The following is a 16,628-nucleotide window of genomic DNA, read 5'->3' as shown; positions in this document are numbered from 1 at the left end:
CGGTGGGACGTCGATCAAAGCCTTCTGCATCTCCTGTACAAATATTGTAGCTATTGGAGGTCTATAACCTATTTACAGAACCCTTAGGTGGCGACAGTGCTCTCCAGATTAGAGAAATGTCCGAAATATAGCCTGAAAAAGCCCCCTGATCAAAGAGAAAGCGCTCATGCTGCAGCCCAGAGCCATGTAGATTGCTCTGGCTGCAACTGACGGTGCCTGGCAACAGCAGTCAATCCGCGCACACAACTGAGCTCCTCTGCCTCTGTCTGTCTGCATAGTTTCTTCACACGATTAGCCGCCAGAAAGGCAGCACCCGACGCCGAAGTGCCAACCCTTTCCCTGCAGTCCGGCAGCGCGACAAGGAAATGCTCCTTGTCGCGCTGCCTGGGAGGTGGCGCACAAAAAGCACTCTGAAAATAGACGCTGGGTGCGTGAGGCTGTGTGTTACTAGTGTGGGGAGGAGTTTGTAGCTGAGGGGGGGAGAGGGGGGTGGGGCACCCAGGGCAGCATACAACTACACCACGTCACTACATCAGAAAATATTAGCTAGAGTCAGTGAATGTGCTTGAAATGCTGCATTTCACAAAAGGCTGAATATCTCAGCTTCTAGATAGAAATGCCTGTATTTGCTGTTTTTGACCTATCTTTTCCGGCTGATAACTAAAGAACGGAAAATGGTATCAATAAACTTTTTTTTGCTGATGATACAATAGAGTCTCCTTGTTCTTTTTGCGTGTTTGGTGTTTACATAGTAATATCACACAATATTCTGTGGGCCTTGAGAAATCACTGAAAACGCTCTGAAACTCTGGCACTGGGAGCGTCCGTTCTCCAAAAGTGGCTGGCACTCAATGAGTTAAAAGAAAAACACACACATTGATATTTTATTAATTTTTTTTTATATAAAATCCCCCATCTCTTCTAAAAAATAAGGGAGGACCATCCTCCCTAGCACTACATTAATAACCTCCTCTGCTACCCATATTCTTTGCATAAACACAAAGCTCTCCAATGTTGTTCGGCACAATTAAGACTCTTAACAGACTCTTAATCTCAACAGCATCCAGTCTTTGAGATTTAGTCTTCATTTGCAGATAGTCTTCACTAGCCTACTACACTGCTGCTATATTACAAAATACATTTATAAATGCCATTCTAAGCTGTGCTCTTAGTTTGTTTTGTTCAGATGAACCAGTAGGCTAATTATGCAGCCTACTACAGTAGCCTATATGCTTCTACTTCAGTATACAGTATGGTTCAGCATGCACACCCTTGAGGTTATTCTGAAGAATATTCTGGACAGTATTTGTCATTGTTCCAATAATAATAAGCATATCCGCATAAAGCAAGCATATTCGTCTACTCCCATGTTGATAAGAGTATTAAAAACTTGAAAAATATCGGTTTAAGGTACTGTAGATTTAGAACAGATAAAAAATTGTGCGATTAATTTGCGATTACCGGTAATCGTGATGAACTATGGACAATCATGTGATTAATCGCGATTAAATATTTTAATCGATTGACAGCCCTAATATATATATATATATTATACAGTATATATATATTTTAAGATTAGTTTTATTTTTTTTAGGATTAAGTCAGCCGACCGTATTGAATGTAAAGTATTTGTGCATGCCCTTGTGTTTGTATGTACATGTCTCCAGCGTGGCCAGAAACCCACAGATCCAGAGGAGGTGACTAACGAGGCGTTGAGGAGTATGTGTGACAACACCCTGCACCTCCTGACCACCACTGTTGGAAGACTAGCTGATGTAGGTATCTGTAGCTCTCCATCTGTCAGTCTCCATCTGATCTGTTGATAATTCACTTACTTTAAAGCAGGACTAAACCCCAAAACACTTTTTTTCAGCTTTTAACCAATATATATGACTTTGGGGGTGGTGTGTGAAGAATTCTGGTCAAAATTTCCACATTTGAGACCAAACTGTTACCATTGTACCATTTGTATCATTTTCGGCCACATAAGTACCCTCAATGGGTTCAAACCTGCTTTTTTTTGCCCTCAAAAATGCACAAAATGTGGTACAACCTGACGTCACGATGAACCAAAGACTATGGGATTTCAAGATAGTAACTCCCCTACTCCCCCTGTACCCTTTCCCGGCTCCTCACAACTCCAAGCCTATTCCCATGATGTCACAAGCATATTCCTACCAATATGGCACTACAATACACTAGGGGTGTCAAAAATAATCGATTATAAGATGCATCGCGATGCGGACGTGCACGATTCTGCATCGATTCACAAATGTCAAAAATCGATTATTATTATTATTATTATTTTTTTTTTTATAATCAAATAAAATATAATGGAAGTACCGGTACATGCAGTTGTTTATTTTAATTATGGATCATAATACAATGCAATTCCAAATGCACTTTTATTTTAAAAGTAGCCACACAGTGAGAAAAAAGAAAGTGAGAAAAAATAAATCATGTATTGCGGAAAAAAGTGATGCATCGATTTAAGATGCATCACGTATAATCGTAATCGATAATCGTAATCGAATCGAATCGTAGCCCTCTGAATCGTAATCGAATCGAATCGTGAGGCCAGTGAAGATTCACAGCCCTACAATACACACAGCTCATTGGCTGTTTGTGTCACTTGACCTGTTTATCACCTGTTAATTGATTACAATCATCGGCTGTTATTTTCCTACCAAGATGGCCATGTGGTGATGTAACACAATACTATCAATAAACGCCACTATAATCATAAAAATAAGGAAATGGCATTGTGTTGCTGTAAATCATTCCCAACCTTTTTCATACTAAGGAGCCCTAATTTAGTTCACTGGTGGTCACCGGACCCCACATTGAGAACCACTCAACCACTTTGATTGTGCAGAGATAAGAGAGAGAGGAGGACTCTTCTGTGCCCCTTTTTCACTTATGCACCTGTGGCCCATAAACTGTCTCTGGATAGCAGCAGCAGCTTGTTGCTTGCACCTTGGTTTCTCCCACAATCTGCTCTGCTGTTTCACTCACGTCTCCCCCCCTTCTCTCTCTCTCTCTCCCTCTCTGTCAATAGTCACAGCTGTATCTGTAGGTTCTTCACAATAAAAATTGTCCGGGGTGCTTTGTCAATGAGTTTGCCTTATATGAATCAGCAGAAATGTTTCAAAATGGCTCCAGACTACTGAAAGCGACCAGGATTAAATGTTAGTCTAGCAGATGTCAAACGGAAACAAAACAAAAAACAGAGGGAAACTAAACTAAAGCAGCCTACAGCCTAAAATGTATTTTCCTAGTTCACTTTTGATGGGGAGGAGAAGGCAGGTGAAGTGACACTCGCCTCCGACTTATAGGCTACTCAGCTGCTGCAGCTGCACTGACGCTCTGCCCCTGTCTGTGACAAGCGGCTTGTCCAGTCGTATGCAGCGGTTCACGCAAACAGATGCGGGATTCCCGCAATCCTGCGCCCAATTTCAGACACTGATTGTGCAGAAAAGGGGGGGCGCCTGGGCGCACACCAGCGATTTTTGTTTGTGTTTGTTGTTGTTTTGTGAGGGCTACAGCGCCCTAGCCGAACTGGCGCCCCAGGCAGGAGGCTGTTTCGCCTGTAGGGTGAGCCGCTGAGGAGGAGGGAGGGGGTGAAATGTTGTGTTTGTACTACTCTGCAGCCCCGCTGCAGCTCTGCTCTGCGCTCGAGAGGAAAAAGCAGAGGTGCACTGCACCTTTGGACAAGAATCACGAACAAATCCCAAACGAAAATTAAAAACTGAGTTCATAGCGTTCTAGAGGACAAGTTTGACAAGTTAATAACGTGTTTACCTCAATGCAGAAATCTCTACATTAGAGCATGTTCAGAGCGGGGGGTTTGTCCTGACTATTGTGCTGTGCTGCGGGCCGGCGATAACCAGGCTCGCGTCACCAGGCTGTTTTAACGATACATGGCAATAAAGTAGTTTGCCACTGAATGACCAAATTGATATAACTTTCAACCATTTTGAGCAACGCTGTTTCCATACAGGCCACCAGCGTTGGCTAGTTGATATTCATAAAGATTTTGTAGCTCTCATATAACTTTTTTTTAGGCGGTGGGCAAACTGTCATGGCGTCGATTTCCGGTAAAAAATTCTGTCTGAGCACAGCCAAAGAGTATATAGTGAGAGGAGACGTTCATTTCTTGGTTTTTCCCATAGGTTTTTTCAAATCAAGCAGCATGTCGTTCTGCCAGAAATCTGGGGGGTTTAGTCCTGCTTTAAGTACGTTGCTACAATCTTATATATAAATGGTAGCAAGGGCAATGTTTGTCTGTCTGTTTACATTTTTGTGCTATGCCGTTTTATGTGCAATCGGGCCAAAACTTTCAGGGGGTGTAAAGAACACCTGTGCAGGTGACATGACGGAGCTGGATTTTTTAATTCGGTGATTGCCCTAATTACCTAATGATGTGATGTCATCAGTGACGATGTCATCATCAGTGACGCATCATCAGTGATGATGTCATCAGTGATGTCATAGAGCAGGTGAGGCCGCGTAGCGGCCAAGCTGAGTATGCGACGTGCAGTGGGTGAGCTGCACGGCCAGCTTTGCGAGCTGCAGGGCGGGCGAGCTTAGGCATCTTGCACGCGGAGCGAGCCTAGGAATCGAGCACACATAGCACTCGAGATGCCTAGTCATAGAAAATCTGCTAGCTATGGAATATGAAAATTATATTTTCCAGGCCAAAATAGTCACATATCTAAAGCGTTTGGAAATGTAATTCCCCCCCCCCCCCCCTTCCCTCAACTGGTGTTTTATCAAAATGTTTAAGTAAAGTTTAACTTCTGGAGGGAAATAATATGCTGAAAATACAAGTCCCATGTGTTAGTTTTATTTAGCGGAAAATAAAGACTAAACTAACATTTCAAATCACTTATTCCAAAAAACGTACCAATTTGGTCATGGATGTGCTACTGTATATGCAATAGAAAAATAGTGGACTTTGGCTTTCTATTCCCCATGCTTATTCATGTCAGCACTGTCTCTCTAAAGTACATTGGGTACAGTATAAGGAGTGCTTCTATCTCTGTGTAAAATGATTTAGGTTATGTTTGCTAATGGTTCAGTTGTTAGCTAGTGAGCCAATTTGCCAGTAAAAACATTACTGTATAATCCATAGAGGAGATTCATCTAGTTGTGAATGTCATCTGAGGAATGTCATGTCCATCTGAATAGGAGGATTTTCATCTCCTTGCAGCAGTCTCTCTTCATCCACCTGAAGCTTGAGTTTGATGTATTTTGCTGCCTGTAGGTGCTGTGGCCCACGCTGCTGTACTACCTGACCCCTCCACAGTTCAGCAACGCCACCACTCCTCTCTGTAAGAGCCTGATAGAGCTGGGCACCAAGAAGAAACAGAACCAGGAGGCCAGCTTCACCATAGACTTCACACAGCAAGGTAGGAACATGACCATCATCCATCCATTCATACATGCTGCAGTATATCAGTATATACACAGACATCAATACTCTTACACACACACATTTAAATGTACACCACAACACACATGCACACGCACGCACGCACGCACGCACGCACGCACGCACGCACGCACGCACACACACACACACACACACACACACACACACACACACACACACACACCATCACCATATAAACCACAAAGAAAGTTCTGGATTTGACCTGTTAATTCCACTCCTGAATGGGAGGTGTGCATTAAGGGGATTAAATGGTTTGGTGAATGTGTTCTCTCTCTCCTCTCCTCCAGTCAATCTGCCGTCTCCTCAAACTCTGATGATCAGACTGCTGGCAAGTACAGCCAATTGTATAACGTCAATGCACGACAGCCGTTTCTTCTTCAACTATGACTCTGGGCCCAGAATGAGACTTGAAGATATAAACACTAAAAATGCCAATTGCTTTTCTTCAATAATGTTAGGACAATCATGTTTCTTTTGCTGTTAGCTATCAACCAGCTAGACAACAACCAGGCAAACGCTAACTAATAATACTGTACCTGGTTTGGCTGGCTTTTTGCCTAATGGTAACTGTTATCATATGTGCAAGAGCCATCAGTAATCTAGATCACTTGTAAACCTGTGTGTTTGTGTCTGTCTACCTACCTACCTGTACATGTGGCTTTGCATTGTCTGTCTACCTACCTACCTGTACATGTGTGTTTGTGTCTGTCTGTCTGCCTACCTACCTACCTGTACATGTTTGTTTGTGTCTGTCTGTCTACCTACCTGTACATGTGGCTTTGCATTGTGTGTCTACCTACCTACCTGTACATGTGGCTTTGCATTGTCTGTCTACCTACCTACCTGTACATGTGTGTTTGTGTCTGTCTGTCTGCCTACCTACCTACCTACCTACCTACCTGTACATGTGTGTTTGTGTCTGTCTGCCTACCTACCTACCTACCTACCTGTACATGTGTGTTTGTGTCTGTCTGCCTACCTACCTACCTACCTGTACATGTGTGTTTGTGTCTGTCTGCCTACCTACCTACCTACCTGTACATGTGTGTTTGTGTCTGTCTGCCTACCTACCTACCTACCTGTACATGTGTGTTTGTGTCTGTCTGCCTACCTACCTGTACATGTGGCTTTGCATTGTCTGTCTACCTACCTACCTGTACATGTGTGTTTGTGTCTGTCTGTCTGCCTACCTACCTACCTGTACATGTTTGTTTGTGTCTGTCTGTCTACCTACCTGTACATGTGGCTTTGCATTGTGTGTCTACCTACCTACCTGTACATGTGGCTTTGCATTGTCTGTCTACCTACCTACCTGTACATGTGTGTTTGTGTCTGTCTGTCTGCCTACCTACCTACCTACCTACCTGTACATGTGTGTTTGTGTCTGTCTGTCTACCTACCTACCTACCTACCTGTACATGTGTGTTTGTGTCTGTCTGCCTACCTACCTACCTACCTGTACATGTGTGTTTGTGTCTGTCTGCCTACCTACCTACCTACCTGTACATGTGTGTTTGTGTCTGTCTGCCTACCTACCTACCTACCTGTACATGTGTGTTTGTGTCTGTCTGCCTACCTACCTACCTACCTGTACATGTTTGTTTGTGTCTGTCTGTCTGCCTACCTACCTATACATGTGGCTTTGAATTTTCTGTCTACCTACCTACCTACATGTGTGTTTGTGTCTGTCTGTCTGCCTACCTACCTACCTACCTACCTGTACATGTGTGTTTGTGTCTGTCTGTCTGCCTACCTACCTACCTACCTACCTACCTGTACATGTGTGTTTGTGTCTGTCTGTCTGCCTACCTACCTACCTACCTACCTGTACATGTGTGTTTGTGTCTGTCTACCTACCTACCTGTACATGTGTGTTTGTGTCTGTCTGCCTACCTACCTGTACATGTGGCTTTGAATTTTCTGTCTACCTACCTACCTGTACATGTGTGTTTGTGTCTGTCTGCCTACCTACCTGTACATGTGTGTTTGTGTCTGTCTGCCTACCTACCTGTACATGTGTGTTTGTGTCTGTCTGCCTACCTACCTGTACATGTGTGTTTGTGTCTGTCTGCCTACCTACCTGTACATGTGTGTTTGTGTCTGTCTGTCTACCTACCTGTACATGTGTGTTTGTGTCTGTCTGCCTACCTACCTGTACATGTGTGTTTGTGTCTGTCTGCCTACCTACCTGTACATGTGTGTTTGTGTCTGTCTGCCTACCTACCTGTACATGTGTGTTTGTGTCTGTCTGTCTACCTACCTGTACATGTGTGTTTGTGTCTGTCTGCCTACCTACCTGTACATGTGTGTTTGTGTCTGTCTGCCTACCTACCTGTACATGTGTGTTTGTGTCTGTCTGTCTGCCTACCTACCTGTACATGTGTGTTTGTGTCTGTCTACCTACCTACCTGTACATGTGTGTTTGTGTCTGTCTACCTACCTACCTGTACATGTGTGTTTGTGTCTGTCTGCCTACCTACCTGTACATGTGTGTTTGTGTCTGTCTGCCTACCTACCTGTACATGTGTGTTTGTGTCTGTCTACCTACCTACCTGTACATGTGTGTTTGTGTCTGTCTGCCTACCTACCTGTACATGTGTGTTTGTGTCTGTCTACCTACCTACCTGTACATGTGTGTTTGTGTCTGTCTGCCTACCTACCTGTACATGTGTGTTTGTGTCTGTCTGCCTACCTACCTGTACATGTGTGTTTGTGTCTGTCTGCCTACCTACCTGTACATGTGTGTGTGTGTCTGTCTGCCTACCTACCTGTACATGTGTGTTTGTGTCTGTCTGCCTACCTACCTGTACATGTGGCTTTGAATTTTCTGTCTACCTACCTACCTGTACATGTGTGTTTGTGTCTGTCTGCCTACCTACCTGTACATGTGTGTTTGTGTCTGCCTGCCTACCTACCTGTACATGTGTGTTTGTGTCTGTCTGCCTACCTACCTGTACATGTGGCTTTGCATTGTCTGTCCCAGGTGAACGCAGCATTCCCATTCCAAAGCAGAGGTCATGGTGCCCCGTCTCTCTCTCTGCTCAGCGTCCTCAGTCACAGCATTCACAGCAATACAGACATACTCTGGGAGAAAGAGATACCACCACTGCTGACACTACTAGAGGGTATGAATATATATTTAAATTAAAAGTATTTTCTGTGTGTCATAGATCAACCAGATGCATATCTTTATTCACTCTAACTGCCATCACTAATGGAGGGTATAATGATCCAGAGATGACTTGGGGGGTTAACTTGGTTGCATAACTGCCAGCCTCTGTTTATTATTCGTTGTGCTCTCTGTTTTACTGTCTGTGGTCAGAGGAGACAGACTAATTTATACAATTGGACATGGCTAACATCATGACAGTCAAGCATTGATTTGGATGGTAGACTTACCCCGCTATGTTTTCCTGCTTAGCCCCATTCTATATGAATCTATTTTTTGTCTTCCATAGTAGTCTGACTGTGTGCTGTTGTTTCCAGAGTCAACAGCCGAGAGTCTGGATAAGAAGCACTGGGACGACAAGCTGCTGAAGGTCTGATTCATTTTAATTTGTTACGGAGAGTAATGTTATGCTGTATAGAAACTGTTTTAATTGGTTATTGTATCGATCTACCTGTGATTTAATTGGCTGACCTGTCGTCGTACCTGTGATGTAATTGGCTCCAGCTCCTGTCAAAAACCCTGGTTACCATTGATGATGACAAGTGGGTGTGTCAGTTGGCAGCTGAGGCAACGCGATACCTCTCCACCTATAACAACGCTTTGGAGGAGAAGGTAAGGACTTTCAAGCATCTTATTTTCCCCACATATCACACCTAAGTATGTGAGTCGACTAGATTACCTGCTGCTACCCAACGTTCATACTGCTAGCACCCATATTGTGCTACAGTCTAGTGGCCAATTTGAGTGAGCTGATTGCAAGCTATAGCACCAGTGACTGATGTTGCAAGTTAAATTACATGAATGGACTTCACGCTACTTGTTTCTTGAATTGTTTGCAGTTTCGACACATGCTAAATCATATTCAGCAGGTAAACATACATGTAAGCTTGCCTTCCAGAGCAAGCCTGACTGAAATCTGGATTTAAGTCTGAAGTTGTCATAATTTTAATACATCCTGGGTCCTGGTGTGCCTGGTGTGCACATGGGTCCTGGTGTGTCTTACATAACCAGAATTAACAGTCAGCAAATATACATGGCATTCTGCTGATAGGATATGCAAACCTACACAAGATTCCTGGTCATCTAAGGTACTATAAGCTGGGGAAAGGTGAATGTTAGCTAGCAGAAATATGTATCTTCCCACTGCAGGTCATGTGTAGCAAAGGCCAATTAAATAATTCATATAATTATGCTGGTATTGGTGTTCAGAGAAAATGCAGGCCCAATTTTGTTCAAGGCAAATCAGATGCATCACTGTGGTGAAAGCCTTGAGGGCTGCTACAATCCAGAATGCACACAATGTAGTACATACAGTAGATGTGGAAAGGCATTAGGCAGTGAAGTCCCTACATGGCAACTTAAATCCTCTCTTTCTTTTCCCCCTCAAACCGACAGAGTTTCCTCTATCGGTGTGTAGGAGTAACTCTCCAACAGTGTTACAACAAGGAGGTGGTGAAGAAACAACTGCAGGAAGTCCTCCTCACAGCTCGACACAGTGACACCATTGAGAGAGAGGTACTGTTGAAAGACACATTGATGACATCATATCATTCTGTTTGGTGTTCAGATATTCAAATATCCAGTTAACACACCTCTGACTGACTGGTCTGAGTTCAGTTCAGTTATGTGTATAGCCCCTTATCACAAGCATGTCTCAAAGGGCTTTACGTAGCGTCATCGCAATACTTATGTTACATCATATATCTACACAACATAGGTTACATACATACATACTGTATATACGTTCTACACTTTTTACTAGATTTATATACATTACAATACTACTCAAACACAGCATATCTTTGGACTGTGGGAGGAAACCAGAGCACCCGGAGGAAACCCATGCAAACATGGGGTGAACATGCAAACTCCACACAGAAAGGAACCGGGTCGAGATTCAAACCCATGACCTTCTTGCTGTGACAGTGCTAACCACTGAGCCACTGTGCCGTCTGAGTGTTTAGGCTTAGGATCTGACGTTTAGGAGGGTTAGGGTCTAACCTTTGGCCTCTGTCTGCATCTATCAGGGAGTGGCCATGGGCATCGGGCTGTGTGCCAACAGCCACCTGGAGGGAACTCTGGCCAAACTGGACGAGTTTGGCAAGTCAGACGCCTTCAAGAAGTCCCCAAGCATCTTCAACCTGCTCAAAGTACAAAGAACAGTTTACATGTCACAAGAAGATTTGATGACATATCACCTGACTTCCTTGCATCTGCATGTGATACTGTTAATGTTAATGTCGCCCAAAGTGCAGGGCTGATGCTTGCTACAGTATATTTGTTTCATAGTAGAAACCATCCCCCCCCCTCCCCCTTTCAACATCTGCACATGCAAATGTGAATGAACACTGTTTTGTGATTTGAAATATTTGGGACGTCAATTGGTAATTCGATCTTTGGTGACTGTTGACTTATTTTTCAGCCTCTACCTTATGCATTTTCTTGTTTTTTTTTCTCTCCTTCACTTCCCTTGGTATTTCTTTCCTTCATTTTCTGTCTGTCTTTTCCAGGAGCGCAATGATGTTGAGGTAGAGAAAGTGAAGAGCACACTCATCTTGTGTTATGGCCAGGTGGCTCTGAACGCACCCCCAGAAAAGATTCTGAACCGCATAGACCAAGACATCCTTCGCTGCATCAGTAAACACTTCAATACAAAGGTAACTTAAATATTAAAGTAATGTAAATACACAAGTGATGTTGGAAGGGATCACATGTCTGTAGGGGCTTTGTTGTTTAAGATGTGAATTCCTGTCTGGGAAGTGGGATTTTTGCATGAATCCTAGGATGGTGAGATCCACAACTAGTTGAATTTCTAGGCTTATCAAGGAAATTTGAGAGATACCCCTGGCTAACATAAACCTATGTACAGTAGTTGACTGTGTGAGCTCACAGGGCATGATCGGTCTGTCTGGATATAGTGATCATGATAATAATAATAATGATGAAGAAGAAGGAGGGAGAAATACTGGTAGCGATATTGGATGTAGTCTTTACTACAGTACCCCTTATTGTAGAATGTTGTTCAAACATTTCTTTATCCCTGAAGTGATCAGACAATTTTATGTGCAAGCGGAGGCACTTGTGCTGTAGCTTAACTGGGCAGGTCCAGTTTTACCATCTTGTGCAAGGAAGAGGCAATATGGATTTTATGCATATTATGTGAAGAAAATGGATGTACAGTATTCACTTGATGTTGTGTGTCATGTGACATAATGTGGAACATGACCGCTTATGATGCGAAACAAATTCTGACGAGTCTGACTAATTTTTATTGGACTATTTTCTTCTTGGACATGAGCAGTCGGCATCCATCCATCTTGTACTTTCTGAGTCTGTGACAGCATTCATTACCAAATTAACTAAATTAGATTAAATTATTGCGTAACATTAGCCTGCTACTGGCTACTTTACATGGGAAAGTATTGGTCTATCTATTCTATAGCCATACACGTATCACATACACTGATTATTGAATAAACCTAATGTCATAATTGTGGAGTCAACCAACCAAGAGACAGCATGGGCAAGCATTTACAGTATTTAATCTGCAGAACTTTTTCTGTGATTGTTGGAAAAAAAAATCCCATTATGTTTTTCACATTGCAAGTTAATTTGCTGCATTATCTTATTATTATCAGAAAAGAATAAAATATAAAATCACATTCCTGGAGAGACCAATATAATAGAATGTCGCAAGCTCACAGGAGACCTTTGTTGGTTGTCTAGGTATGTGGACTGACTCACAGGAGACCTTTGTTGGTTGTCTAGGTATGTGGACTGACTCACAGGAGACCTTTGTTGGTTGTCTAGGTATGTGGACTGACTCACAGGAGACCTTTGTTGGTTGTCTAGGTATGTGGACTGACTCACAGGAGACCTTTGTTGGTTGTCTAGGTATGTGGACTGACTTACAGGAGACCTTTGTTGGTTGTCTAGGTATGTGGACTGACACAAGCTCACAGGAGACCTTTGTTGGTTGTCTAGGTATGTGGACTGACAAGCTCACAGGAGACCTTTGTTGGTTGTCTAGGTATGTGGACTGACTCACAGGAGACCTTTGTTGGTTGTCTAGGTATGTGGACTGACTCACAGGAGACCGTTGTTGGTTGTCTAGGTATGTGGACTGACTCACAGGAGACCTTTGTTGGTTGTCTAGGTATGTGGACTTACACAAGCTCACAGGAGACCTTTGTTGGTTGTCTAGGTATGTGAACTGACAAGCTCACAGGAGACCTTTGTTGGTTGTCTAGGTATGTGGACTGACTCACAGGAGACCTTTGTTGGTTGTCTAGGTATGTGGACTGACTCACAGGAGACCTTTGTTGGTTGTCTAGGTATGTGGACTGACACAAGCTCACAGGAGACCTTTGTTGGTTGTCTAGGTATGTGGACTGACTCACAGGAGACCTTTGTTGGTTGTCTAGGTATGTGGACTGACTCACAGGAGACCTTTGTTGGTTGTCTAGGTATGTGGACTGACTCACAGGAGACCTTTGTTGGTTGTCTAGGTATGTGGACTGACACAAGCTCACAGGAGACCTTTGTTGGTTGTCTAGGTATGTGGACTGACACAAGCTCACAGGAGACCTTTGTTGGTTGTCTAGGTATGTGGACTGACACAAGCTCACAGGAGACCTTTGTTGGTTGTCTAGGTATGTGGACTGACTCACAGGAGACCTTTGTTGGTTGTCTAGGTATGTGGACTGACTCACAGGAGACCTTTGTTGGTTGTCTAGGTATGTGGACTGACACAAGCTCACAGGAGACCTTTGTTGGTTGTCTAGGTATGTGGACTGACACAAGCTCACAGGAGACCTTTGTTGGTTGTCTAGGTATGTGGACTGACACAAGCTCACAGGAGACCTTTGTTGGTTGTCTAGGTATGTGGACTGACACAAGCTCACAGGAGACCTTTGTTGGTTGTCTAGGTATGTGGACTGACTCACAGGAGACCTTTATTGGTTGTCTAGGTATGTGGACTGACTCACAGGAGACCTTTGTTGGTTGTCTAGGTATGTGGACTGACACAAGCTCACAGGAGACCTTTGTTGGTTGTCTAGGTATGTGGACTGACACAAGCTCACAGGAGACCTTTGTTGGTTGTCTAGGTATGTGGACTGACACAAGCTCACAGGAGACCTTTGTTGGTTGTCTAGGTATGTGGACTGACTCACAGGAGACCTTTGTTGGTTGTCTAGGTATGTGGACTGACTCACAGGAGACCTTTGTTGGTTGTCTAGGTATGTGGACTGACTCACAGGAGACCTTTGTTGGTTGTCTAGGTATGTGGACTGACTCACAGGAGACCTTTGTTGGTTGTCTAGGTATGTGGACTGACTCACAGGAGACCTTTGTTGGTTGTCTAGGTATGTGGACTGACACAAGCTCACAGGAGACCTTTGTTGGTTGTCTAGGTATGTGGACTGACTCACAGGAGACCTTTGTTGGTTGTCTAGGTATGTGGACTGACTTACAGGAGACCTTTGTTGGTTGTCTAGGTATGTGGACTGACTCACAGGAGACCTTTGTTGGTTGTCTAGGTATGTGGACTGACTCACAGGAGACCTTTGTTGGTTGTCTAGGTATGTGGACTGACTCACAGGAGACCTTTGTTGGTTGTCTAGGTATGTGGACTGACTCACAGGAGACCTTTGTTGGTTGTCTAGGTATGTGGACTGACTCACAGGAGACCTTTGTTGGTTGTCTAGGTATGTGGACTGACTCACAGGAGACCTTTGTTGGTTGTCTAGGTATGTGGACTGACTCACAGGAGACCTTTGTTGGTTGTCTAGGTATGTGGACTGACTCACAGGATACCTTTGTTGGTTGTCTAGGTATGTGGACTGACTCACAGGAGACCTTTGTTGGTTGTCTAGGTATGTGGACTGACTCACAGGAGACCTTTGTTGGTTGTCTAGGTATGTGGACTGACTCACAGGAGACCTTTGTTGGTTGTCTAGGTATGTGGACTGACTCACAGGAGACCTTTGTTGGTTGTCTAGGTATGTGGACTGACAATCCTATCACCTCTATTTCATACAGGTTCTGGGGATTAAAGTAGAGACCAAGGTACAGGAACGCAAGGGCTATATCTCTGTTTTGCTCTGTGTTTTCTTTCTTTATCCCCCCCTTCCTCTCTTGCTATTTTTCTTACTATTCTCACAACTATCTCGTCGTCTTGTTTTATTTAAAAAAAAAATCCCTTACTACTTTTCTTCCTATCTCTCTTTCTCAACTCTCATGCTCTCTCTTTTTTGTATTTCTCCCTTTCTTACTCTCTTACGGAGAGATACTCACTAAAATCAGGGAAGAGCTTGATAAACATACAGCAACTTCCTACTCACTCTCTAATCATTACTTGCCAGTATCTCTTTAATATAATATTTCACTATGGTAGAGCACCTCAAGATTTCATTGCACATACCTTTGTAGGCATTCATGAATGCTCCACCGCCAACATTGGCCCCTCTAGGGACCTATAGTCAAAAGTGGACCGACCCAGGTCTCTAATGTGGTTCCTATGCTGGTAGTGATCATACCTGTAGACCCCAGAGCAGCTTCTGCTAGATGTGGACATGCTCCTCCTGAAGCACTGTGGAATTGTAAAGAGTGAAAATGTTCTACCTGAGTGAAATACAGCTTCAACTTTGACCCATTAATGTGATGTAAAGCCAGTGATACTGTACAGCTGTCCAGGCCTAATGGCACAAAGCTCAATGACATTAAAGCCTTTGAATATATTTAAAGTCCCTGGAAACCAGAAATATTTTTTTATTATTTAGCATTTTGAGTTCATCACATCACAGGAACCTATGTTAATAAGCCACCAGCCAAATTTGAATGATGATGAACGTCGCAAAGTATATAAATTTAGGTTTGACAGTCATGACAAAAGTCATGAGAATCAATTCGATTTTAGACTGTCTTTTCTCCCGCTGACTGTGTGGGCGTGTCCCGGGTGTGTGCGTGCAGGACTGCAGGTCTCCTCCGAGAGAGAGAGAGAGAGAAGGAAAGAGAGATGGAGTGTGTGTGTGTGTGTGTGTGTGTGTGTGTGTGTGTGTGTTCGCTCGTTGCTCGGCACATACTGACAGAGGAAGAGAGACTCTGCCGCTGCGAGTGCACAGCTCAGTGGTAGAGCTGTCGCCTCACAGTCAGAGGGTCCTGTGTTCGATTCTCGCCTGGGACACTGTGGGCGCTGTGGTTGTGTTCCCCCCCATATCTTCAGTGCCCACTGCCCAGGTGGGGTATCTCGTCGTAAGGGCCTTTCTGTCTGTGTGGAGTTTGCATGTTCTCCCCGTGCTCCCCCCAGGGGGTTCCTCCGTACATAACCCCCCCATTAAAAACATGCAGAAGATCAGATCGTCATCGTCATCCGACCAGTGACGACAACATCCGAAGTTGGTCCCCGGGCGCTGTACGAGAAAGCGACTACTGCTCCTGGCCTGCCCCCCGGAGGAAAGGACAAGCCAGACGGGCTTGTCCGTCGAAATCGTGTTTTAAAAATCGTGTACTGTGTGTGTGTGTGTGTGTGTGTGTGTGCGCGCGCGCGTGCGTGCGTGCATGCGTGTGTGTGATTCGATTAAATCTTATGACGTGATAAGATCATTCATTTTAGCACCACGCGCACCGCTCTCTTCAATGAGGAAGTGGAAATCCAGACCTTGTAGAAAAGTGGCGATTTTGGGGGTTTGGGTTGAAACTAATGTCTCCTACTTTCCGAGGCACACAATTACTCACATAAGACCCTAAATTTAATAGTTAGAAGGTTTTTGTGGATTTTGGTTTCCAGGGACTTTAATAAGGGAATATTCAAGTAGTTATATATAGAAAACAAAAACAAATAGTGTTTTAAACCAACAAAGATGCAAAGTATTTGCAAAATGTCTTGAATGATCCACCCCACGAGAAAATGTATCACCTGCCATTGACAGGTTCCCTACAGTTGCTCAGTCTTTTTTTAAAGAGGTGGAAATGGGAAGTGGCTTAAATTTCCTTTGCAGGATC

At 43.9% G+C, this 16,628-nt stretch overlaps 1 protein-coding gene across 1 annotated transcript in view; it reads left to right on the top strand.

Annotated features, from left to right (window-relative positions):
• The window catches only part of mroh1 (maestro heat-like repeat family member 1), a 79,335-nt gene that overhangs the window by 30,033 nt on the left and 32,674 nt on the right, over positions 1-16,628 (top strand). Inside the window, exons 14-23 of the mRNA XM_083645721.1 lie at positions 1,668-1,775; positions 5,267-5,411; positions 5,743-5,783; positions 8,439-8,580; positions 8,942-8,994; positions 9,129-9,236; positions 10,020-10,139; positions 10,652-10,774; positions 11,135-11,281; positions 14,667-14,693. Coding sequence (XP_083501847.1) covers positions 1,668-1,775; positions 5,267-5,411; positions 5,743-5,783; positions 8,439-8,580; positions 8,942-8,994; positions 9,129-9,236; positions 10,020-10,139; positions 10,652-10,774; positions 11,135-11,281; positions 14,667-14,693 — 1,014 coding nt within the window. The remainder of the gene's footprint in view (positions 1-1,667; positions 1,776-5,266; positions 5,412-5,742; positions 5,784-8,438; positions 8,581-8,941; positions 8,995-9,128; positions 9,237-10,019; positions 10,140-10,651; positions 10,775-11,134; positions 11,282-14,666; positions 14,694-16,628) is intronic.

The sequence above is a fragment of the Poromitra crassiceps genome, assembly GCF_964638095.1.
Source record: "Poromitra crassiceps genome assembly, chromosome: 1".
In the NCBI taxonomy this organism is placed as follows: Eukaryota; Metazoa; Chordata; class Actinopteri; order Beryciformes; family Melamphaidae; genus Poromitra; species Poromitra crassiceps.
This window is presented reverse-complemented; position numbering and strand designations above follow the sequence as displayed.